Consider the following 26,099-nt stretch of genomic DNA (forward strand, 5'->3'; position numbering starts at 1 on the left):
CATTATAGTACTCTTCAATCTCTTCTTTAGAATCACTGTCAGTATCCAGGGCTGTTGAGTTGATAAAGAATGGGAGGCTTCAGCATCAGAGCATCTTCTCTTGGAAGGATGGATCATGTGCTTGCTTGCAGTTTTGCTTCTCGAATAACCCACTTGGCCCTTGTTTTGGAGTTGGATGGAGTACAGTGTTTTGTCATCCTCATTGAGTCATTCACTTCTTCTAATGGCTCAATTTTTCCTTTTTTGGTGCATTTGTCATTCAAAGGAAAACATTTTCAAGCTTGGAAATAATTGGCAAATTCAGTTTATATCTCAGTTTATATCCACCACTCTCTTCTTTCTGCTTTTAATTGATTTCCCAAGAAACTGGTACCAACCAACAATCTTCTCCTTGAGTGCATTTGACTTCTGCTGGCTAGTGAGGTTTCGTCTACAGGCACATAACCTCTAGATGAATGGGACAGCAGGCAGATGAATGCAAAAGCATCTGGAAGCACCCCTGATCTGGTCGCTGGCACATGCTGGACTATGTTATAACTAAGAACAAGGATTGCAGTGATTTCAGATTCACCAGAACTCACAAAACTCACAAATGATACTTGGATCACAGAATGGTTCACAGCAAGGTTTGAACCATTGTTGAACCACATGGAAAGAGGCCACTGAAATCCAGTTTACATCCAAGAATAAATGTTGTTTCTTTAAAAAATACAGCAATCAGTTAAAGGAACTTTATGAAACACTTTTTTCTTATCTAAATAATCACTTCAGTATTTTAAAACATGGAATTCCTCAAAAAGAATGAAATTTCAAAATGAGTTGAAAACCAAAAAAAAAAATAAAATGATTTTTTTTTTTTCAATATGGGGGAAATCATAAAGTTTTGATGTTAAAAAGAAGAATCCAAAGAAATTTTGAGAAAACCAAAAAGTCTGTGGAGAAGGGTGAAGTGCCATATTCAACATGTTCCACATGGGTATTCAGCTGTAAAACGATGCCAAAACAGAGTGAAAAGCCTGAAACAGCTCTCTGAATGGCCAATCTTATCTTATCTACTATAATAAACGTGAAGTTGTGTGTCTGTGTGAAGCCTTTTTAAAAGTTTATAGAAATCCACATTTTCCACTTTTTCGTAAAAATTTTTACATTGTAGTGAAACCTCTCTCTCGGGCATTCAATCACAAATGATAACGAAGCTGCTAACATCTAGCCTTCGGTTACTTTGGCCCTTTCTGTCCTACATCCTGATTGGTTCTTATTTTTGCGCAGCAATTGTCCCCTTGTTCTGCTTGCTAAGAGGGCATTACGTCCAATCGTGGCCTAGGGATAAAGTCACGTGATAGAGAGTTTTACTGGGTTTCCGGTGAGCCCTTTTTCGCCTGTAAATAAGCCCGATCCACTCACGAACAACAGTCTTCGATTTCAGATCTCTCACAGGTCTGGTCGCTGACCACACATATCGTCTTCGATTTCAGATCTCTCACAGGTCTGGTCGTTGACCAACACATATATACAGAACACAGCTACAGCCAGTTCCAGCGCCAACGTCTACACCACCAATGTACTGTCTACCACAATGTCATGCACCAGCAACCCCACCACCAAGGACACACCAACATCAACAAGCTTGGTTTTATCTTCACTGTATGAGTGGAGTTTCCACTCACGAACAACAGTCAGAACTAACCAGCGAGAATATTCTGTATCAGGTAACAGGTCGCAGCATTCGACGCTCAACACACATATTGTGATACTACAGCTCTGCTCCTTGGCCACAACTTCCTGCGTATGAACATTCTATCTCCTTGTGTAACTTTAATACGAACTGGTTTTTCTCCATCTCAGTGTTTTAAGACTTTTACAGTCTATGTTACAGACACTCTTACTATGTTCTGTGTTTTCTCTCATTCACATACACACTTGTATACTCACATATTGTACACACACTTGCTTATACTACTGTCTGTCACTTCACATTGTTGTATACCTTCTCTTGTATCAGAAGGCCTGACTTATCTACTGTGTTAATTTTATATGTCGCACGCACACACAGACAAACAGTTTCACTTTCTTAATAAATTTTATTCTCATTATATATCTAACGGTTGTGTTTGTCCTAAGTTCCTTTACTGGCACCATGGTTCGTATCTTTTACGACGAGCCTATTATCTTATATATATCTTTATTTTGTGTTCGACCGTGCGACGTGGTAAAAAGGAGCCTTTTACCGTCTACGTCGCCATCTCCTTTGCTTCGCACGGTCGAAGTATTACAACATCAATGGAATTTTCTCGATGTGAACTTTCCAGTGCAGTAATTAGATTTTTTAAATTCCGTTTACTTTGTATGATTTAAGGGAGATTTGGCTGTTGTTTCTAGCAACTTTTATATTTCTTCCCTTCTACCTGTAATGACGTTCATCAATCACGTGCTCCTTTCCCCCCCTCTCTATACCTCTTCCTCTCTCAAATGCATACACGTGCAAGTACACAATCATTCACTAAAATATAACTCATGTTCGTCAATGTTTTGTAAATATACCACGATTTTCACTAGGGTGTTAGGGTTAGGGTTTAGGGTCAGGGTTAGGGTTTTAGGGTTAGGGTTACGGTTTTAGGGTCAGGGTTAGGGGTTTAGGGTTGGTGTTAGGGTTAGGTTTAGGGTTTTAGGGTTAGTGTTGGGTAATCGTGCGGGTGTTTATCTGAAAAATTACAGAAATGTGAAAAGTACCGACCCTGCCATCTATCATAACTTTTGTTGTTCTGTTTAATATATACATAGATTATGCCTCCAAAGAAGAGAGTTTGCTGGGGAAAGAAAGCAACCGGTTTAAAATGACAGCAACAGACTGCAGCAATTCACCACATTCCAGAAGCTACTTTGAACATAATGCAAAATGGTGCATCAACATCTTCTACCCAACCTGATAGAATTCTGGCAAAACTGTGTAGAAACAGATCAACAGCAATTGCTTCATCACAAATTGCCGTCCTAGGTCCTACTAAAAGGGATTACCCTGCTATGTATAATCAGGGCAGCACAAAAAGTTGTTTTGCACAAACATTTCTGTAGCCAATTAGACGGATGAAATTTATGTACGCTTAATAATGTTACGCTAAACAGCCTTCAGACTTCCCCTATTAATTTCATCGTCTTTTGAATTATGAACATATTTACATCATAAGGGTTTTTTCATTGTAAGGCTTTCTTTTTTAGTTGATTTTCACCTAGCAAGACTTATCGTAGATGGCGTAATAAATCACACCCGGACAAGGTCGGGTTATACTGCTAGTATATAATAAAACTGAAGATGTGTATCTGTGTGAAGCCTTTTTAAAAGTTTATAGAAATCCACATTTTCCACTTTTTCGTAAAAATTTTTACATCAATGGAATTTTTTCGATGTGAACTTTCCAGTACAGTAATTAGATTTTTAAAATTCCGTTTACTTTGTGTGATTTAAGGGAGATTTGATTGTTGTTCCTAGCAACTTTTATATTTCTTCCCTTCTACCTGTACCAGCGTTCTTACACATCGATCACGCGCTCAATGTATAATATAGAGAGTAAGAGTAAAAGAGGGAGAGAGAGAGAGAGAAAGAGGGAAAGTGATACATACAAAGTCATAGATTGTACTTTCCTTTTAGTATTTTTTACCTATTTTTCATCACATAGATACGTAAAAACACACACAACCACACATACACGATCTGTGACAACATACACGTAAACATATACACACATCAACATTATACATATAAGATTTAGTTTCTGTGTGTTTCTTATATAAACAAGCGCATGCTCAATCTGTAGAAAAGGTGTAGATAGAAACTCCATAAGATGTACCCAGTGTAAGCTATGGACACATAAGAGGTGCAGCAACATCAAAGGAAGATTAGTTGAGAAGATAGCTTCCGTGTGTGGCAGATGCACAGGGGCAATAAACACCACAGATGCTCAGAAAACAGATTCCATCACACTCCAGGGTGAGAAACTAGAAGTAGTTGATAGCTTCTGCTACCTAGTTAGTAGTAGGGGTGGATGCTCAGAGAGTGTTACCACTAGAATAAGAATAGCCTGAGCAAAGTTTAGAAAGCTTCTACCCCTACTGGTGACAAAAGGCCTCTCGCTCAGAGTGAAAGGTAGATTGTATGATGCATGTGTGCAAACTGCCATGCTTCACGGCAGTGAAACATGGGCCATGACTGCGGAGGACATGCATAGGCTCGAAAGAAATGAAGCTAGCATGATCCACTGGATGAGTAATGTCAGTGTGCACACACAACAGAGTGTAAGCACCCTGAGAGAAATGTTGGACATAAGAAGCATAGAACATGGCGTGCAAGAGAGACGTTTGCGCTGGTGTGGTCATGCACTATGGATGGATGAGGAGAGATGTGGGAAGAAGTGCCACTCCCAAACAGTTGAAGGAATCCGGGGTAGAGGTAGACCCAGGAAGACATGGGATGAGGCATGACCTTCGAACGTTGGGCCTCACAGAGGCAATGACGAAAGAGCGAGACCTCTGGAGATATGCTGTGACTGTGAAGACCCGGCAAATAAAGTGAGTTCACGGCTGTATCCTACACCAGTTTTCGTATAACCAGCCCCAGCCCATTCAAAAAGTACCTTGGATTGTAGGGCGACCTGCTGTGCTTGAGACCTATTGAGTCAAATACATCAACATCAAAATGGAAATTGTAGTTGTGATACCCGTGCCAGTGGCACATAAAAAGCACTATCCAAATGTGGCCGATGCCAGCGCCGCCTTGACTGGCTTCCGTGCCAGTGACACGTAAAAAGCACCAACCGATTGTGGCCGTTGCCGGCTTCCTCTGGCCCCTGAGCCAGTGGCACGTATAAAGCACCCACTACACTCACAGTGGTTGGTGTTAGGGAGGGCATCCAGCTATAGAAACATTGCCAGATCAGACTGGAGCCTGGTGCAGCTTCCTGCCTTCCCAGATACAGTTTTGAGGAAAAACTTGGATCTTGTGAATTTTCCGAAGTCCTCTCCCCACCCTTTGGAAAAGATTTTCCCCACAAATTACTTTATAATCGTCATGTATGCCGTTTGAAAGGTATTTTTATAAAATTTCATTGAAACAAAAAAAAACATTTTCCTAAAAGTTATGACGGAAAAACTCAGAACTTGTGAATTTTCCAAGTCCTCTCCCCATCCTCTCATTGCTTTGCGCACATTGATTGGTTGAAATTACCGAAATACGACTACTTTAACACGATATAACTTTTAAAATATAAACTTTTCTCAACACCACTAAGAGTAAAAGATGTTTTATATGACACATTCTACCAGCGTCTGAAGTTTGAAAGTGTTCAGTTACAAAAAAATAATTTCTCGATGTGCCGTTCAAAGGGAAAAGATCCGAATACCCTGTCTAGATATGATCTGGATAACCTGATGCGATTTGTCAACATCCAAGAAATTCACTTGGTATCTGTAATTTGATCTTAGAACATAATGATGGATGAAATGCCGCTTAGCATATTTTGCCTAGTGTGCTAATAATTTTGCTAGCTGGGCACGAAAGCGGGTTTTCGTTACATTGCAGCAGGGGAATCAACTCCGTTTGTTGTAGCTCTCTCTTGCAGAGAAACGTTGGCAGCCATCGTGACGTAGCAGGAATGAAATCTACATCGTAGTAAATTGAAACACACAACTTTTGAATTCTAACCTATTGGAAAATAATAAAGAATTAATTAAAGTTGTTTATCGGACATTCACATACTTGTTTACACCTGAAAATGGTAAGTCGACGAAGCTAAGACTATAATTTTGTGCTCAACGTCATTCACAAACAATGTTTCCTCGTATCTCAATGGTTCTCAGACCATTTAAAAAAAAATCTTTAGACTCCTTTTGATTACTATTATATTCCGGTGGACCCCCATAATCATTCGACGTTTAAAAGCTAGTTTTACAGATCCCCCTTTCAAAATTTCTACTTTGTTATTCACACATTTAACTTGTGTCGGTTGAACTATGTAAAAACAGAAAAACCCAAGCCTGGTGAGGGAAAATTAGGTGTTTCTACTGCATTTTTGACTTTGAGACAGAATATATATTTTTCAAACGTTCACTACCTTTCCAAAAGTACATCAAGTAAGCAAAAGGCCTTTCTTAAATGCATTAAAAGCATTGTAACATAATCTAATCACAATTTCAGAAAATCATCGCGGTTTTCTTTGAGCATATAAACCGTAAATTTAGTTAGAACAAAATCGAAAATGGAATTAAGGTAAATTTGCCGCTTCGTTTCCCTAGAAAATAGACTCAGACACTTCAATATCCATCCTAAGACATCAAAAAGGCCAGCAATGCAAAAAAAAAAGAGAAGAAAAAAAATTGAAATATGTAGATGAAATGTTAAAGGGAAAAATGAAATTAATGAAACTCGACTGAAAAAAAATATGAATAACTGAACATAACATATTTCTTTATTGCTTCTTGACGATCTTTTTGGAGTCAGCTTTCAGAATTCCTATTAACTTGTCTAGGTTGGACTATGTAAAACGTTAGAGAAAGCAATTTAGCTGTTTCTTACAATACATTTCAATACAAACAAGCAAAGCAAAACTTTTGTAGTTAAAAAGAAATTATTGAAATGAGACATTCCTCATTTTAGCCAGTTTTAGACATTTTTCGAAAATGCCAACTTAGCAAATTAGTGTAGTGGGAAAAGTGACCTGGAATCCAACAGAGAAAAGAATGTTGATTATTAAACACCAAAAATTATCTAGATATTTTATTAGCAACGTCAATTACAATCCGGTCAAATTCTTTGAAAAACGAGTACATGACTAAATGATGCAATACATACAATGTAATAATTTCAAACGGGTTGAGAGAAAATAACGAGGAATCATAAGTTTCTAATTTTGCCGAACTTCCCCTTTCAGATCTTTCTTCCAATACAATACCAATAAAGTTCGGGTATAGCTTCGTTTTGATGGAATTTTTTTTTCCCGTTGAATAAATTACGGTGAGATCCTAATATACAACAAAAGTCCGGAAAACAGGGGTTGGGATGGAACCCTCAGAAATTTCGCCCCCCCCCCCCATCCTGGAATTATTGGAAAATGTTTTTTTTAATGAACTTCGGTGTCTTAATATGCCACAAAATACATTTTTGTCTGGATATTGCTTGTACTGTAGCATGGCAGTTGTTGAAGTGATCAGAATGCAACACCTAGTCTAAGAATTGAAACCACAATCTCGTGATCACAAGTGCAATGTTCAATAATAATAATTTTTGTCTTAACTGTTCAAGCATTTCTGAGCATAACATAGGAAGTACTTACTGAAATATTTCCGGGGAAGGCCTACATTTTCTTTTTACAGGAAGGAATATCACCAAGGGGACAAAATGGATGTAGGAACAGGTTTCAGGCTACCAATAATCACCCTGGTTATTGATAAGACATTTTGAGGCATTGTAAAAACAAAAAACAACATCATACCAACACGTCTATGGCCTCGATTGACTTCAACACTTTTAAGGCCAAGTATAGATAGCAAGTCTTTCCATGTGGGACACAAATAAAAGAAAACAATACAAGATGATAATCAAAAAGCTTATAATGCAAATCTGGCTTATATACCCCACCGGTCTTCTTCACAATTTAGCTGTGTGTCAATAAGCCACACCTGACCTTAAAGGGTTAAGAAGGCATATGATATGGTGCTTAATTCTTGGATAATTGAATATTTGCGCATTTGGTATTGCTGACAGCATTACAGATTTTCTTCTGAATAGTATGTCATCTTCCAAGATGGTTCATTTTCACCATTACTATCTGTCTGGGTTACCAAATGGATTGAAGGACCATTCATACACCATCTTTTTATAGATGACCTGAAACTGTTTTGGAAGTTTGAAAACCAGATAGATTTTTTGGTTAAAGCACACCAGATACATAGCAACAACATCAGTATGGAATTTGGGATTTCCAAATGATCAGTGCTCAATATTAGAAGAGGGAAGAAAGCTACTTGTAGTGGATTATGGCTACCATCAGGAGAAACCAGAAAATAATGGATACCAGTATTTGAGGAGTTTAAAATTGGATGATATTTTATATGCTTATTTAAAAAGGAAAAAATAAATTCCAAATCCAACCTGAATAGGACAAATCTAGTCGCCATAATGAATACCTGGGCAGTTGCAGTGGTTAGATATAGTGTTTCCATTTATAGATGGACTGGATAAAAATTATTACTTCCACCCTCTCCAAGGTAGAGGTACAGTTTTCATTTGTGTTTGTTTGTCTGTAAACAAGATATCTCAAGAACCACTGGATTGATCCAGATGAAACTTTCAGGGATGTTTGGCCTCATGATTGGCATGAACTGATTAGGTTTTGGGATCAATCGGGTATCGGACAAGGATTTTGGATTATATTTATGTTTTTTTTACTTAATTTTTGAAAGTGGTCAGGTTCATTTTTAGTATTCTCATTTGTGAGAGCAGTCAAGATGATTTCAGATATTCTCATTTTAAAAATCATCTCTGGCTAATCGTTGAGAGGATTTTGGTGTTGCCTTGGCAGAGGTTTGCGCTCTCTTGGTACTCTTACTATTATTATGGCTAGGTTCCAACTTGAGCCACAGCAACAAAGTTCACCATTGCTGAAGTTTCCTGCCTTTGGGATTGGTATCAAGTCAGTCTCAGATCACTGGTATGGACTTCCCTGATTTTGCAAGAATTTATTCAAAAAATCCAGTATTATTTCATCCAGATTGCTGTATAATGTTATCTTTCCATCTCTAAGTTTGTCAACCTCTCATTTCTATTTCCATTAACCCATTAGCATTTAAACCAGCCATATCCAGCCAAAATATCCACTCTGTTTTATGTTCAAACTGACCAGGTCTTGCCTCTCACACCGTGTGTGTTGGCACTCCGACGCTTACGACGTCGAGGGTTCCAATTGATCCGATCAACGGAACAGCCTGCTCATGAAATTAACGTGCAAGTGGCTGAGCACTCCACAGACACATGTACCCTTAACGTAGTTCTCGGGGATATTCAGCGTGACATAGTGTGACAAGGAAGTAAGAGTGAGAGAAAGTTGTGGTGAAAGAGCACAGCAGGGTTCGCCACCATCCCCTGCCGGAGCCTCGTGGAGTTTTAGGTGTTTTCGCTCAATAAACACTCACAAAGCCCGGTCTGGGAATCGAAACTTTGATCCTATGACCGCGAGTCCGCTGCCCTAACCACTGGGCCATTGCGCCTCCACTGCCTCTCACACCAACCCTACAATATCATTCTAAAAATTAATGGTTACCTCACCTAAATCTCTTAGCTACAAGATAATGCATGATTAATTCAAAACAACGTGAATGAATAGGCATTACTTTTGATAGAATAATGTGTTAATCATGCCTTCCAAACAGATCTTGGTGACACTACAAAGCATTCCATTAATGTGGCCAAGTAATTTATTTTTGAAGACAGGTGAATGGTGATAATTTGGTTATTTCTCCTAGATCTTGATATGGTCTGAGTGTTGTGTTAATAATAAGTCACATTATTCTGAGAGGCTTCCGGTTTCTGTAGTGCAACAGAAGTCCAGGGTCACCATTTTGTAAAACAGCCATACAAAGGAGAGGTGATGAGAATGGCTCCTTTAGTACATCGCACGGTCGATACAAATAAAATATGAAAAAGGATAAATGAGTATAAGTGCCATAAGGAAAGGAGGAGGGACACAACTGGGGTAGAAAGCTTAAGAGAAGATTTTATTTATAGGTTAACGTGTGTCATAAGCATAATAATAGACAGGCCATCATGTATACAAAATGTGTGTATAAACATGGTTGTATGCGTGTGCAATAAGTACAGAGCATTGAAAGAGTCTATATGACGTTAGAAGAATGTTCAGACACAAGGATGATAAATACCAGTTTGTAGTCAAGGTACACAGTACTTGAACTACTGTAGCAATGCAGAGCCGAGGAGAGGAACATGTCATGAAAGAAGTTGTAGCTACAATGCTGCTACCAGTTACTTGTTACAGGAGTTCTTGCAGGTTGTATTTGCTGTTAACTATGGTGAAGTAATTCACAAACAGTGTGGAGATAGAACTTGTGCGAGCATAGCTGGTTGGTGTGTACGTAGAGAAGTTGATGGTAGCGACGATGATGGAGTCTGCCGTCTGCTGCTGTTTTGTCATCACTGGAACTGGCTGTGTGCTCTGTGGTCTGGCTAGACCTCAGAAAGTCGGGAGCCGAAAGACCTCGGGACGGTATGAAGCTAGCGTTTTATACGAAGCGGTCAGCGCAAACTGGGCTTCAGAAGAGACTGTCTCATGACTTTATCTCAAGGCTGCATCTTGGTGCGCAATAGAGAAAGAGACAAATTACGCCAATACCAACCAATCAGAGTAGTGGACATAACAGGGTCCGAAGGCTAGCTGTTATCTACTATGTCCATATTCATGTATATATAACAGAGAGAGAGATTTCCCTTAAGTCGTTCGCTAGATAGTCCCCCACCAGTCATTTTGTGAAAGACAAAATAGACGATAAAAGAATGACATATCTGTAGCGAAGAGGTGAAAGAGTGGTTAGTCATGAAGCTGGCACTGGGTCACCAATCTTGTAAATGTCTGTGCGAACGTCAGGCTGCGTGTTCGAATCACGTCGGGGTCACCAATTGTAGGAAAATTTATAAGCACTTGCTGGGTGTTTCACAATTCCATACATAGTTCATAGAAGGAAAAGGCGAGGACAAGATCCCTCTGAATAAATAACAATAATTTATTTTGTAATGAATAAACATTCCATCTCTGGTTAGCGGTAGCCGTGATCACCTAGGTGAAGAAACAGCAGGGTTGGTAGTTAGACACAAAGTAATAAGGCATTATTACAGACTCAGTGTTGCTCACCATTAAAGGTCTGATTCTCGACGGAGCTGCTCTAAGTTGCGTCCTGCCCGGTCAGAAGCCGTGATCGAAGAGAGTGAATGATGGTGAACCCTAGCTGCTGCTGCTGATTGTGCATAAGGAGCTTCAGAAGGTTCTAATCCTTGCGTATGCGTAAATGAATGTTCCAATATGGCGTCTAGAACCATGCGTCACTACACTTTCCTTCTGACAGCTAATTCCGTGGTAGTGCCAAAAAAATCTATAAACTGATTCCTTATAGGATTTCCCAATAAAATTGGCTACACCCCATTTTCAACCATAACTTTTACCAAATTTGATGTATTTTGTTCAAACTTGATGCCAGCATTACTTAGGACTCACGGGATCTTTGAATGCTTTAAGTTCTCCAAAAACAAAAACAAAACAAAAAAAATCAATAAACCGATTCCTGATAGAATTTCCCAATCAAGTTGTCTGCAACTCATTTTCAGCCAAAAGTTTACCAATTTCAACAGATTTCGTTTAAATTTGACGTCAATGTTACTTAGTTTGGTTTGAAATAAAGAACTTGATTAGCTTAATAATCCTAACTTAATCCCGGGCAAAGCCAGGCTATACTGCTAGTGGGTTATAAATAAAACAATTTGTTGTGTAAAAGTTAAAATTCATAAAAAAAGTTTGTTTCAAGGTTAAAACCGAATATAAGAAATTTTTTTAAAGTTAAAATCATGCAATAAAGTATTAAAAAAATGAAATTTCCCCCCCCCCCCCAAAAGATTTGGATTAAATTCTGAAAAGATTAAATAAAATCATTAATATATTTTTTTAGGTATGGACTAAACCTAAATTTGATATTATCTCTGCTAGATTTTTAGTATTGAACTGCCTATGCCTTGACCTACCCTTCAATGTTGAAAATTATTTAATAATGCAGTTTTTCAATGCTGAAAAATACTCCTGCTAAAAACAGGAACTTTTTGTCTACAAATTTGAAGCATTATTTCTTATAATAAATTTACACAATAGTTTTTTTTTTTTTTCTTGTTTTGATAAGACTTATAAAGTAATCAAAACTAAACTGAACTTAATATTTATGGATTTATTAATAACAGAAAGGTTAAAATCTGTCAATAAAGTTAAAAATTTAGCTACATCTGGATGCATGTAGGTTCAGTCTTAATAACATGCTCATGTATTGTTTATAACAAAAAAAAAAAAAAAAGCGAAGCTACATGCATAATACATAACTTAGAAGCAGCGCTACAGATGTACCGATACACAAGATTTAGACATAGCCGACCTCACACACTTCTCATGAGGAATTCCGGAAGGAAATTTGTGAGACCACTGCTGAGAGGCTTCCGAAAAAAGAAAAACCGTTGGAAAACAGATTATAGCAGCAACTCCATCTAAGAATATCTGAAGAAGGAATTGTATTCCGAAATATTATCGGACTATAGTCCATTTTTTGTATTATAGTGCATTGTTGTACCATTCAAAACTTTTTATTCTTTACAAACAATACAGAATGCTTCAAGCGAACTACAATACTCTCCTTAAAAAATAATGTTAAGAACAAGCACTTTCATTCATTTTCTTTTTATTTTTTTTTACCATTTGTATGTTTCTTTTTATATAGAAACATACATTATGTGCATAGTAAAAGTACAAGTGAGCTATTTTTATTTTACTGAGAGAGAGAAGAAAAAGGGACGAACAGACACACAAACATATACATACATATATATATATATATACGACGGGCCTTATTCTTGTATATTTTATATTTGATACCTCTAAGTTAGATGGTTAAACCGTAATCCCTCCACACGGGACTATTTGTGACGCACATGGAATAGATTTCTTTGAGGTGGGATGCCTGAACTCACTAACCGATGAATTCGTAAGTGCTTTTCTTATCGTTGATTTTTGGTGTCGCATGGCCAAAAATTACCGTGAATTTTTTTAGAGACACTTTCAAATTTATCAGAATATCGGACTGAAGATTTGGAATAGAGAAATTTTCATTCTCTTAACCATGAAACGATCGTATCCGATTAACTAAAGACTTGTTTTGTTTATGCCTTTCCCTCCGGTTTTTTGTTCTATGTGTGCCATAAGTATCGCCATCCGTTTAGAGAAAAATTTGTAGTTTAGAATCAGTAGTTCTTTGACTGCTATTTCTAAATTTTCAGTATGTTGGAGAAGCAACTCAATGCAAATCCCTGTATATTTATGATGATAAATGGTTTTACCGATAAAGGTTTTTTCATACTGAACTACTTGGCAAAATTGTTAATTATTAATTCTATTATTAATTGACGATTCCCTGCCCTTATTCTTGTATATTTTTTATATATATGTAACGGTTATAGGATTGCACGATGAAGATCATTTTTTTTATAAGAAAATATTTATTTATGCCGTTACATTCTAGGTTGCCATACCTCGACGGGTAGGCCAGTGTAATAGTATATAAAACATGCAAGGTTGAGAATGTAGGCCTGTATCTGTATGTACCTTTTTTTATAGCAGTAATTGTATAGAGGGAGAGATGGTAGGGTTATAACGTTGGCGCCGTTGTCTGACAGTGGCTGACAGTAAAGTTATTTCCCCCTCTGCCAAGTTGTAGCTGATCAGCCAGGCATCTTTCTCCATGAGACGTCAAGTGACCACTGGTCACTAGAAAGTGAAAAGAGGAAGTTTTCTTGGAGTGTCCTGTTTATATAGTCATGAAGCAGGGCAGTGAGTGCAAAGGATTTAGCTTGTTTACCTCAATTCTAGATGGAGCAGAAGAGGTCAGAAAAGGGTCAAGTGGTGGACACCGCTTCGGCCTAGCTATTCAAATATGGGTAAAGTGGATCGAATCCACTTCACGCCTGCCAGGTTCCTATATATATATATATATATATATGAGAGGGATGAATTTAAACGATAATAGAAAGTCTTCCCAATTAAGTGCAAGTTCTTCCACTGGATGCAACCATAGCACTACTTCATTCTGACTTTCTGATAGTGTTTTCTTGGTTGAGATACTGGTGTGGCTTGCCATCGCCTTACCCTAATTGGATGACTGTTATCCCATGGGGAGCGTATCTGCCTTTTGACAGGTTTTGTTTTTAGTCCTGCCGGGTGTCCAGACACCCTGTTCACAAGAGTTGCAAACTACTCAAATGAATAGAGCCACTTGAATTGCTGACCGTTCAGCCATGGAAAGGTGGTATTGGTTTACATGGTACTAGCAGCAGGTTTCATCAGCCTGTGATGATATCCTTGATCTGACCATAAAGAATTATGTAGGATACCCAAAATACAAACTATTTTAATACTATTAAAACCAAGCAAGTTTGCTTCCCAACTACATGGTCCTGGGTTCAGTCACATTGCAGTGGTACCTTGGGCAAAGCGTTTTCTACTTCAACCTTATGATTAATCACCCTAATTAATCACTTTTTGAAGTTAAAATCATGCAATAAAGTTAAAATATGGTTTAAAAAATTAAAGTTCATTAAAAAAAATTTGGATTAAATACTGCAAAGAATAAATAAATTCCTTAATATATATTTTTAGGTATGATATATATATATATATATATATATATATATATATATATATATATATATGTTGTTGTACTTGGGGATGGTCATATTGCCAGTTTAGCCAATAAAAACACACGCACTGTATATTTGGTGTTAATTTTTTTTTTTTTTTTTTTTTTTAGCTTTATATTACATTAATCTTAATCTTATTTCGGCCAGAGTTCTTTCGTCACACTTCTGTGACCTCATCAGTGGTCCTTTGTTTCCTTCTTTCTTATGTGTATCTCACCTTGCTAACTATCAGCCATTTTATTGGCTAAACTGGCAATATGACCATCCCCAAGTACAACAACATCTGTTTCAACACACGATTTCACATAAAAAATCTTGCAAAACAAATATATATATATATATATATCTGCTAGACTTTTGTTATTGGACTGCCTCTTTGGGGCTATTTTGAACTACCTATGCCTTGTCCCATCTTTTAATGTTTAAATTTATTTAATAATGCAGTTTTTCAATGCTGAAAAATATTTCTGCTAAAACTAAAAACTTCGTGTCTAAAAATAGAAGTGCATTTCCCCAGGACGGCTAATTGTGTATGACGTTTCACAATAAGTTTGTGATAAAACATGAATTACACGCCGCGAAATATTTACTGTTGCTCACTGCATAGGATAAGCAGGTTTCTTTGCACATAAATAGTCACTGAATTAATCTGGAGTTATTTGCTAAGTGAAGGAAGGTAAGATACCCTTATTTTATCGTGCCATTTGTAACTTTAAATATGTGGTTCTTAAAAAGAGGAAAAGAAAAGAATTGGGGGGGGGGCTATTGTTTAAGGACTGGAATTTTTAGCATCACTCACGACAACTTCATACCCGTCCTCGTTTATTTGTCCTCCGATGTATCGATGTTTGTCAATATTTTCTTCCCATAAACACATTTAATGATTTGTTACTGGGATTTAAGCAAAATGTTTATAAACTAAATGGTTTTTCTTAGTTTTTTTTTGGTGGAGATGGAGTATATGTAATCTGGGTATACCCCCCCTTTTAAATTTTGTTTTTTTTTACGGAATCCTATGTTTCAGACCATGGAGATTCCGATTCTGAAAAAAAAATTTCAAAAATCTCAATTTCAAAATTTCGACCCCCCCCCCCCCCCCGTTTTTATATAGATCCACAGGGTAAACCTAACCCTAACTCAAACCCTAACCCTAACACTAGTTAGACAGACAGATACTTCACTAGCAGTGAGCACTTTCACTTCTGACAGCTAATAGCATGATAGTGCCCATAAATGAAAAGTGTTCCGCGTCAATTCAGAAAGATCCCAAAATATACAAGTATACGAAGTTTGAAAGTGTTTCGGTACCAAAAACACTACATAAAACATAAATGAAAAGTGTTCAGCGTCAATTCAGAAAGATCCCAAAATATACAAGTATACGAAGTTTGAAAGTGTTTCGGTACCAAAAACACTACATAAAACATAAATGAAAAGTGTTCCGCGTCAATTCAGAAAGATCCCAAAATATACAAGTATACGAAGTTTGAAAGTGTTTCGGTACCAAAAACACTACATAAAACATAAATGAAAAGTGTTCCGCGTCAATTCAGAAAGATCCCAAAATATACAAGTATACGAAGTTTGAAAGTGTTTCGGTACCAAAAACACTACATAAAACATAAATGAAAAGTGTTCCGCGTCAATTCAGAAAGATCCCAAAATATACAAGTATACGAAGTTTGAAAGTGTTTCGGTACCAAAAACACTACATGAAAAATAAATGAAAAGTGTTCCGCGTCAAATCAGAAAGATCCATATATTTTTACCGTTTGTATGTTTCTTTTCATATAGAAACACACACACACACCAGACTGGCCCTCGTGCCGGTGGCATGTAAGAGCACCCACTACACTCTTGGAGTGGTTGGCATTAGGAAGGGGGTACTATTCAAGAAGAGTGGTCCCGGTGCGCGCATCCGCGCTACCTAGTCGTGACCAGTCGATCCTACGACTATCTAGAACGAGTGCGCGTCATGCGCAAAACATGTATGAGGGGTTTTTCTAAACAAAGTAAATAAATTATACACTACGTGTTTTTGGTAACGAGTCCATTAAAAAGTCAGTCTTTCAAAATCTACTGTTGTTGAATGGTATCAGTACAAGTAATTATCTTTTGCGTAACCCCTACCAAATTGGTGGACTTGGGCACATCGTAGAAATAGATGGAATCTATGATGTGCAAATTCAACGGAGGATGGGACAGAGAGGATAAAAATAGGTTTTTAGTGTTTGTACCTGACCGTTCTTCTGAAACTCTTCTACCACTTATTAAGAAATTTATCAAACCAGGGACGACTATATATTCTGATTATTGGAGTGCGTCGTACTGAAATAGATGTGACACCAAAATACACCCTAGAAGAACGTAAAACAACGTTTTAAGAGTAAGATGGAGAAGATTAAAAAAAAAAAAAAATGATTTACTTTGTGTTTTATTTACTTTGTTTTTAAAAAAATGATTCATTTAAAAAAAAAACCCTCATACATGTTTTGCGCATTCGCGCTAGATAGTCGTTGTAGGATCGATTAGCTAGTGCGGATGCGCGAGTACCGGGACCACACTTCTTGAATAGTACCCCTCAGTCAAATCGTCCAACCCATGCTAGCATGGAAAGCGGACGTTAAACGACGATGATGATGCTGATGATGATAAATTATGTGAATAGTAAAAGTACAAGTTAGCTATTTTTTATTTTACTGAGAGCAAAAAAAAAAAAAGAAAGGATGATGGAATAAGTGACAAAGTCTCACCACAAACATACACAGGCTTAAACAGATTGACATCTGCATAAATAAATACATATATGCTTGCATAACATGAATTCTGAAACTACAGAATCTAAGCCATGCTTTATGAAATATTATTGTTTAGTGTTTGTTCGGCAGTTTTAGTAGAAAGAAAAATATTTCTTGAATATTATTTTCCAGCTCAATCGCTTCGGTTTTTTACTTTTTTCTTTCTTTCCGTATTTTTGTGTAATTAACATGCAGGTGTATCTCAGGCAACATAGTTATTGTAATGCAACAGGGCAACCCCGGTACTAGGAGGGGTCAGGTATGTAACGGAGGAGAATGAAACACTAACTGAATAAATTAAGATGAATGAAAAGCAATCAAGAACAACACAAAACGAGAAATATTTTTTTAGAATTTTTTTTAAAGAAATCTCAAAAAATCGCTTGAAAAAGAAATTCGTTAAATTACTAAAAGTTATGAGGAAAAAAAGTCGGGTCGTATGAATTTTCAGAAACTCTCCACACCCCTTCAGAAAAGTTCTTTCCTCCAAAGTCTGGTGGAGGGGTGCAACTCTGTAGTTATGCCCAAATTCCTATATATTCTGAATTTGCAGAATCTAAGCGATTTGTAGAGAATTTCATTTAAAAGTATCTACTTTTCTGGGAGTTAGGCAACAAAGTCGGCCAGGGTGTATATATGCAAGATTACCACATATTTTTATGGAAATTGCCATCCAAATGGTTCCAGTTTCGGTATCCCATCTGCGGAAGATCGCTATTTTTCGTTTTCATTAAAAAACGATCCTTTTTTTTTTTTTTTTTTCTGAAAATTACCAGTAAAGAAAGCTATTTCGTTTGAATTTGGCGAAATTTTTTTTTATTATAAATTTTGTATAATAAATTTTCCGGAAAATTTTTTTTTTATATATAATAAATTCAGATGTAATCAGCATCTATGCCATCTGAAGTATATTTGTGGAACCTTTCGTTAAAAAATATCCATTTTTTTCTGACAGTTACGAGGCAACAAATTCTGTGGTGAGAGCACACATGTGTAAGAATGCCCAGAGAAAATGGAGAATGTTATGACGAGTTATATGGAGAGTTTAAACTAGACTTCCGCCGAATATTCCATTTCCCTATCATTTACAGAGACTCATAATTTGAGTGTTACTTGCCTTACTCAGTGCCGGATCGAATTCAAAGAGTTTATAATCCACTAGAGTGCTATCCAGGTAATATAGTCCGCACATCAAAAGGAACACCGGAATGGATGGAATGTATCAAGCATCACGAGTTATTATGTACCACGGTGAACATCATCAAGAACCTGATCAGCTTCCTTGTCATTCCAGGAGACCACAATTTATAGGTGTGGCACCTGTTGCTCGGTTAAGGAAGTCGTACAAGGGAGACCACTCCTACATATGAAGATGCAATAATATCCTAATCTCGTCAATTATTCCAGAACCGTCGAAGTTCGTGGGATGGTTATGATCCCAAAACAGTTTTGAGTAGGAACTAGAAAAAGAAGAGTAAATGCGCGCACTGAATTCGTGAAATAGAAGAATAAAACTGAAGAGAAGAATTAGAATGCAATGTCAAGTTATATGATGGACTTGCACACCACGTCTGTCACCACCATCACACAGCTTTGCTGCAATTTTCTTTTGTCTTTTCTAAACGAATTATTGTATGAGTGCGTGTTTGAGTTCAACACAGACTATTGGCATATCTACACAATTGTGCTCCACCAGACCAACAGAGTCGTGGTGATGGAACAGGGTTGTCATGACTATGGAAAGACTAGAAGAGTTGGGGTAGCAAACAACCATATCGGAGGAGCTAAACGTCAGGTATATCTTTGTAGAGCAGAAGCAGGAAGGAAGGAGTTTACCAATGTCTTAGAATATGAAGATCAGAGACTTGAGGTGTTCTGGATTGTCAGACAATTGTGTTAGAGAGAATCAACATGTGGGAGAGAAGTGTGTATGGACAGATAATGGTATGCTTGCTATTAGTGATTCTGGAAAGAAAGTGGTTTGGAAGAGCTACTATTAGATGTGGATAATGAATGGGAGAAAGGGAACCTTCCTTATGTGCGTCCAACAAAGGGACCAGTTCTCCTGGTTGACACCAGAATGATAGATAAGGCAATTAAAGATATGAAGACAGGAATGGCCCCTTACCCGTCAATAGTCACTGTCAAAATGTTCAAGATATCTGGTAGTTGGATACAGTCTCGTCACCAATATAGTTAATCAGGTTATCCAAGAAGTTGTAATCCCTAGTGACAATGAAGTCAGGTACTACAATTGGAAGTGAGATGCCTTAGAAGTAATTATAGAGGAATCAAATTGCTGGAGCAGGTGATGAAAGTTGTACAAAGAGTTTTAGCCCAGTTAATTAGGAACAGAATTAGGCTGGCTAAAATTCAATTCGATTTTGTCCCAGGAAGAAATACCACAGATGCTATTTTCATAGTCCAACGAAGTATTTAGCTAAGAACAAGTAGTTGTACTTGGCATTTGTTGATCTGCAGAAAGCCTTCAACAGAGATCCCTGCTGTGAGATATGATGGTCTTTGAAGAAGCTAGAGATAGACAAATGACTCATGAAAGCAATACAGATCATGTACAGGGCACACTTAGTAAGGTAAGAGTTAGCTGTGTGTACACTGATGAATTTGGTGTATAAGTAGGTGTCCACCAAGGGCTGCTTCCCAACCCCCTCCTATTCTTCATCATCCTCTGGGCCATAAGAGAGGAATTTAAGACTGGAAGCTCAGAGGAACTCCTACATGCTGATGATCTTGCCCTCATAGCAGAATATGTAACAGAATTAGAAAAAAAATTCTGGGTGTGGAAACAGAACCTGGAATCAAATGGTCTTAAAGTAAATTTAGCAATGACCAAGGTTGTAATAAGCAAGAAATCCAACAGGACCTTTCGCCCATCAGCTAAATGTCCCTGTTCGAGATGTAGGAACGGCGTAGGCAGAAATTCCATTCAATGTACCCAGTGCAAGCTATGAACAGGCAAGAGGTGTAGTGGAATAGTTGGAAGGTTAACAGTGAAATTAGTGTTTGTATGTGAAGATGTACGGGAGCCATGAAGACCACAGATACATGAGAAATTGATTTCCTTAAATGTCTCAATGATTATAGAAGTTGTAGATCATTTTTGTTACCTAGGTGATCTAATTAGTAGTGGAGGAGGTTGTACCGAAAGTGTAATTGCTAGAATAAAAATCATCATCATCATCATCATCGTTTAACGTCCGCTTTCCATGCTAGCATGGGTTGGACGATTTGACTGAGGACTGGTGAAACCGGATGGCAACACCAGGCTCCAGTCTAATTTGGCAGAGTTTCTACAGCTGGATGCCCTTCCTAACGCCAACCACTCAGAGAGTGTAGTGGGTGCTTTTACGTGTCACCCGCACGAAAATGGCCACGCTCGAAATGGTGTCTTTTATGTGCCACCTGCACAAGAGCCAGTCCAGGGGCACTGGCAACGATCTCGCTCGAAAATCCTACGGGAGCCAGTCAGGCGGTACTGGCAACGGCCACGCTCAAAATGGTGCATCTCATGTGCCACCCGCACAAGAACCAGTCCAGGGGCACTGGCAACAATCTTACTTGGCTTGCCGGGTCTTCTCACGCACAGCACATTTCCAAAGGTCTTGGTCAGTAGTCATCGCCTCGGTGAGGCCCAATGTACGAAGGTCTTGCCTCACCACCTCAGCCCAGGTCTTCCTGGGCCTACCTCTTCCACGGGTTCCCTCAACTGTTAGGGTGTGGCACTTTTTCACGCAGCTATCCTCATCCATTCTCACCACATGTCCATACCAGCGCAATCGTCTCTCTTGCACGCCACAACTGATGCTTCTAATGTTCAGCTTTTCTCTCAAGATACTTACACTCTGACGGGTATATATATATATATATATATATATATATATATATATATATATAAGAGGGATGAATTTAAACAATAATAGAAAGTCTTCCCAATTAAGTGCAAGTTCTTCCACTGGATGCAACCATAGCACTACTTCATTCTGACTTTCTGATAGTGTTTTCTTGGTTGAGATACTGGTGTGGTTTGCCATCGCCTTACCCTAATTGGATGACTGTTATCCCATGGGGAGCGTATCTGCCTTTTGACAGGTTTTGTTTTTAGTCCTGCCGGGTGTCCAGACACCCTGTTCACAAGAGTTGCAAACTACTCAAATGAATAGAGCCACTTGAATTGCTGACCGTTCAGCCATGGAAAGGTGGTACCTTGGGCAAAGCGTTTTCTACTTCAACCTTAGGCTGACCAAAGATTTGTCAGTGGATTGTTCAAAAGAAACTGCCAAACAGTTAAAATTCATTAAAAAAAGTTTCGTGTAACGTTATAATATAATAAACGTTTTTATGATTAATCACTATAAAGTTAAAATAAGTTAAAAAAATGAAATTTCACAGAAAAAAAAAATTGGATTAAATGCTGCAAAGAATAAATAAATTCCTTAATATATATTTTTAGGTATGATATATATATATTTGCTAGATTTTTTGTATTGGACTGTCTATTTGGAGCTATTTTGAACTGCCTATGCCTTGTCCTACCTTTTAATGTTGAAAATTATTTAATAATGCAGTTTTTGAATGCTGAAAAATATTTCTGCTAAGACAGGAACTTTTTGCCTACAAATAGAAAGCATTATTCCATTTTACTCTTTTACTTGTTTCAGTCATTTGACTGTGGCCATGCTGTAGCACCACCTTTAGTCGAGCAAATCGACCCCAGGACTTATTCTTTGTAAGCCTAGTACTTATTCTATCGGGCTCTTCTGCCGAACTGCTAAGTTACGGGGACGTAAACACACCAGTATCAGTTGTCAAGTGATGTTGGGGGGACAAACACAGACACACAAACATATATATATACATACACACACACACACACACACACACACACATATATATATATATATATATATATATATATATATGACAGGCTTCTTTCAGTTTCCGTCTACCAAATCCACTCACAAGGCTTTGGTCGGCCCGAGGCTATAGTAGAAAACAGGTGCCCAAGGTGCCATGCAGTGGGACTGAACCCAGAACCATGTGGCTAGTAAGTAAGCTACTTTTATTCACATAGTTTGCCACAATGGCAGTACATAGAGTAGCTCCGGGCTGGACGAAGACATTAATGAGATGAGATGAATGATAAACACAATGATATTAATGGGAGAAGACAGAAGCCACCCGCTGTACTCTGCTTCTCTAAAACATTGTTCTTTTATAAATTAAACAAATTTACAAATTGAGGCTATAAACCTCTCACTTCACAATATCATTAAGTCCTTGAATTGAGGCATCTGCCTCTTACACATTTCTTTTTATGGGCCACATGCCCCTTCAATATGAAGCACTCGTCCTCTTACACCTTACCGCCCGACCAGACTCAGTGCTTTATTCAAGCACCTCGATGGTTCTTGATCAGGCCACTTCTACAAGGAACGGAATTCATCCTCGGGGAAGGAATCCATCACCCTGTACAAAACATTTTCCCACATGACTTCTACAGCCACCTGCAAAGGCCAATCAGGGTCCTTGGTACAGGTGAGGATCCCTCCCCCCGACCCTTCCTAGTAAACTTCTTCACAAATTCTTGGAAGAAGATTACAAATTCTTCCTCCTTATAGGGTGAGGCCACAGTTTCTACTGTCAGCAGCACAATTCCCACTGACAGGCCTTCCTCCGTTGGTGGCACAATTCCCACCAATGGAGCGTCAGGACATGCCGGCGGTGCGCTACCATGTTCAGTCCCGCTGTGTGGCACTTTTAGGTATCATGGATAGTTGATGAGTTGGATGTGGTGCTGATGAAAGGACAACAACTCTCAAAATATGTACATACATCTATTACCTATCTTTTCTGTCTCTAATAACATCAATTTACATAAACATATTTGTATATGAAACATCATAAGATTCATTGTTTACCTGAAATTCTATAGAAAATCAGTAGAGATAAACTTAGAAATATACGTATATATAACCTAATGTTAAATACCACAGCAATGTCATCATGATTGTTAAGTAGACATCCGACATGAAAAGTTTCTTGTTATTTTGTGGTGGGAGATGGAGGAGAGGGGAAGTGACATCAGAAGACATTGGGACTGAAATTCTGAAATAAAAAGGAGTTAAAATAAGACCTAAAATATTATCAGTTTCTCCCATTGAGTTTTCACTCTTTTTAAAAATTATTTTTCAGACTATGGAGATTCAAATATTCATCTTCTGTGCCTTGTTTACAGTTTGTTATGGTAAGTTTTCATTTGTTTTTGCTCTATTTTTTAGTGGGTGATCCTTCAGTACTGGTAGACAACATCGTTCACCCAAGCAACCTTCTCACATGACACAGATGAAGAGGCTGGGCTGAAAAAGAGGGCGAATGACCTTGTCCCCTAATAAAGACTCTCTGGAGATTAACACTGAAGGGTCACCTTTTAGATTTTTAAAATTCTTTTTCATTAACATTTATTTTTATGAAGGTATATGTCTTATTGGTTAGGGGTGTTCAGTTCACAATCATAAGGTCACGAGTTCGATTCCCAACAATGCATTGTGTCCTTGAGCAAGATACTTCCTTTAACATTGTTCCAGTCTATTCAACTGGCAAAAATGAGTTGTAGCTGTAATTCAAAGGACCAGCCTTGTTACACTCTGTGTGGATCTCCCTCATGTTAAGGATACGCATGTCTATGGAGTACTCAGCCACTTGCATTGTTAATTTCACATGCAGTATGCTCCAATGATCAGATCAGCTGGAACACTTATTTTCGTAACCAACAGAGTACCAGTCATGCTGAATTTCCCTGAGAACTACGTTAAAGGTACATGTCTGTGGAGTACTCAGCCACTTGCATATAAATTTCATGGGCAGGCTGTTTCATCGATTGGATCAACTGGAACACTCATTGTCATAACTAATGGAGTACCAGTAGTATTTTTGTAAATAGAATTGTTTGAAATATCATTTACATTTATTGAATAGATTTTTTTGCTTCTTTTACATTTTTGTTTTTATAAATATATTCATTTATTACGTTATCTTTCTGGTTTTAGCCAATATGGCTATGATAATAATACAACAGTGCTTGTATCATCATCGTTTTATTGTCTGGGATATTCTTACATATCGTGACAGTCAGGCACACAAATTATGCAATGTGTAAGCATTTACAACAATTATATTGATTCGTTTTTTTACATCAAAGTTTGACTTCTCTGGCAAGGATTAAACAAAATTTTTTTTATCTGGAATGGAGTATAAGGTCAGGAAGACATGGGATGACATGCTGAAGGATGCCCTCAGGACACTGAGCCTTCCAGACAAGATGACAAACAACGAAAATGCCAGGTGCTTTGCTGCACTCAGATATGTTAAGGTCACTCCCCTGGTGAAGAAGATTGGCCTGCAAGATTCCTGTGTCTTTGCCACATAAAAAGCACTCATGGAAGTGCCATGAACAGGCTCTCATGTGGTGCCAAATAAAAGCACCCAGCACACTCAGTAAAATGGTTGGTGTTGGGAAGGTCATCCAGCCATAGAAACCATGCCAAATCACACTGGAGCCTTGTGCAGCTCTCTTTCTTGTCAACTCTGGTCAAACTGTCCAACTCATTCCTGCATGGAAAACGGATGTTAAATGATGACGATGATGATATTGAAACAAAAATAATAATCAAAGATGTAAAATCTGAAAATATTTTTGTCTTCATCTCTTATAGGGTCACAATGTGAAAAAGTATACAAAATTTTTGTTAAAGGTAAGTGGATTAACAAACCTTTTTCTCATTTTAAACTAGACACTATCTTCTCAATTCTCTCTTTTATTTCTTTCTTTTAACTCAGTTTATAGTCATGTTTTTGTTTTTAAATTTTCCTGATTAACATCATTTTTAACAATTTGATTTGAAATTCAACCATGACCATCATCATTTAATCTCCAGGCTCTTTGTTATACAATAGTCTGGGATATTATGTCAGGAAGAGTTTTGAATTGTATATAACGAAAATGTTGATCCCAAGTATGGAAAAAATGGGTATTGAAAGAATGATGATGATGAAAAATTAATCTTGAAATCTTTCATATGGGAAACTAGTCAGTAATATTGATATATGTATTTATTTCAGGAAGAGTCGTGCTTCAAAGAAATATAACTCTTCAAACTGAAGAAATGCCCAATATGCAAAGACCTGTTGTCTGGCAAAATGGGGACCGTAAATTTGAGTGTGATCAAACATGTTACAAATATGGCAGATACGAAGTTTGGCAATTTGGTAATATATCCACTCTTTTGATAAAAAATATGTCTGACTATGATTTATCTTGGACTTTCAACGACAACAAACCCTGCTATGCAAGAGTTTCTTTGAAGAAAGAAGGTAAGGAAATTACTTCTGCTAATAATAACAATAATAATTCTTTCTAATTCATGCACAAAGTCATCAGTTTCAGGTGGAGGAGGTTCCTTGATTACATCAATTTGAGTTTATTTGGCTGGAACTTTGTATCATGAATCTCAAATGGATGAAAGGCAAAGCTGACATTGGCATGCATTTGAATTCAGGAGTTGAAGAGTCAGAAGACACACCATTGAATATATTTTCTGGTGCTGCTATCTCACTCTCTCTCTCTCTCTCTGTCTCCTTCTACTGCTCTTCCCTCAGGTTGGGTAACCATGTATCTCCTTTGCAGCAGCATTTCTGTTTCTCTCTTCATTCCTGATCTCCCTCTCTCTCTCTCTCTCTCTTTCATTATTCCTAGCCGAGTAACCTTGTACCTCCTCTACAGC

The 26,099-nt window shown here is 37.7% G+C and overlaps 2 protein-coding genes across 5 annotated transcripts in view; one reads left to right on the forward strand and one right to left on the reverse strand.

The window, feature by feature from the left end:
* Positions 1-26,099, reverse strand: part of LOC106872841 (DNA-directed RNA polymerase III subunit RPC8) — a 74,330-nt gene that overhangs the window by 27,192 nt on the left and 21,039 nt on the right. Inside the window, exon 1 of one of the 2 annotated variants that reach the window (XM_089345369.1) lies at positions 18,416-18,613. The exons of the other annotated variant lie outside the window; for it this stretch is intronic. The gene's annotated coding sequence lies outside the window, so the exon portion shown is untranslated. Of the gene's footprint in view, positions 1-18,415; positions 18,614-26,099 lie in introns of those variants that run through there. 2 annotated transcript variants of the gene reach the window in all.
* Positions 1-26,099, forward strand: part of LOC106872842 (uncharacterized) — a 44,516-nt gene that overhangs the window by 3,015 nt on the left and 15,402 nt on the right. Inside the window, exons 1-4 of one of the 3 annotated variants that reach the window (XM_089345365.1) lie at positions 5,553-5,768; positions 23,512-23,563; positions 25,032-25,070; positions 25,438-25,689. In XM_089345365.1, the coding sequence (XP_089201491.1) occupies positions 5,766-5,768; positions 23,512-23,563; positions 25,032-25,070; positions 25,438-25,689 (346 nt within the window). In that variant the 5' untranslated portion in view covers positions 5,553-5,765. Of the gene's footprint in view, positions 1-5,552; positions 5,769-15,038; positions 15,177-23,511; positions 23,564-25,031; positions 25,071-25,437; positions 25,690-26,099 lie in introns of those variants that run through there. The other 2 variants (XM_089345366.1, XM_089345367.1) reach the window with 2 other exon arrangements.

The sequence above is a fragment of the Octopus bimaculoides genome, chromosome 29, assembly GCF_046866305.1.
Source record: "Octopus bimaculoides isolate indiv1 chromosome 29, ASM4686630v1, whole genome shotgun sequence".
Classification (NCBI taxonomy): Eukaryota; Metazoa; Mollusca; class Cephalopoda; order Octopoda; family Octopodidae; genus Octopus; species Octopus bimaculoides.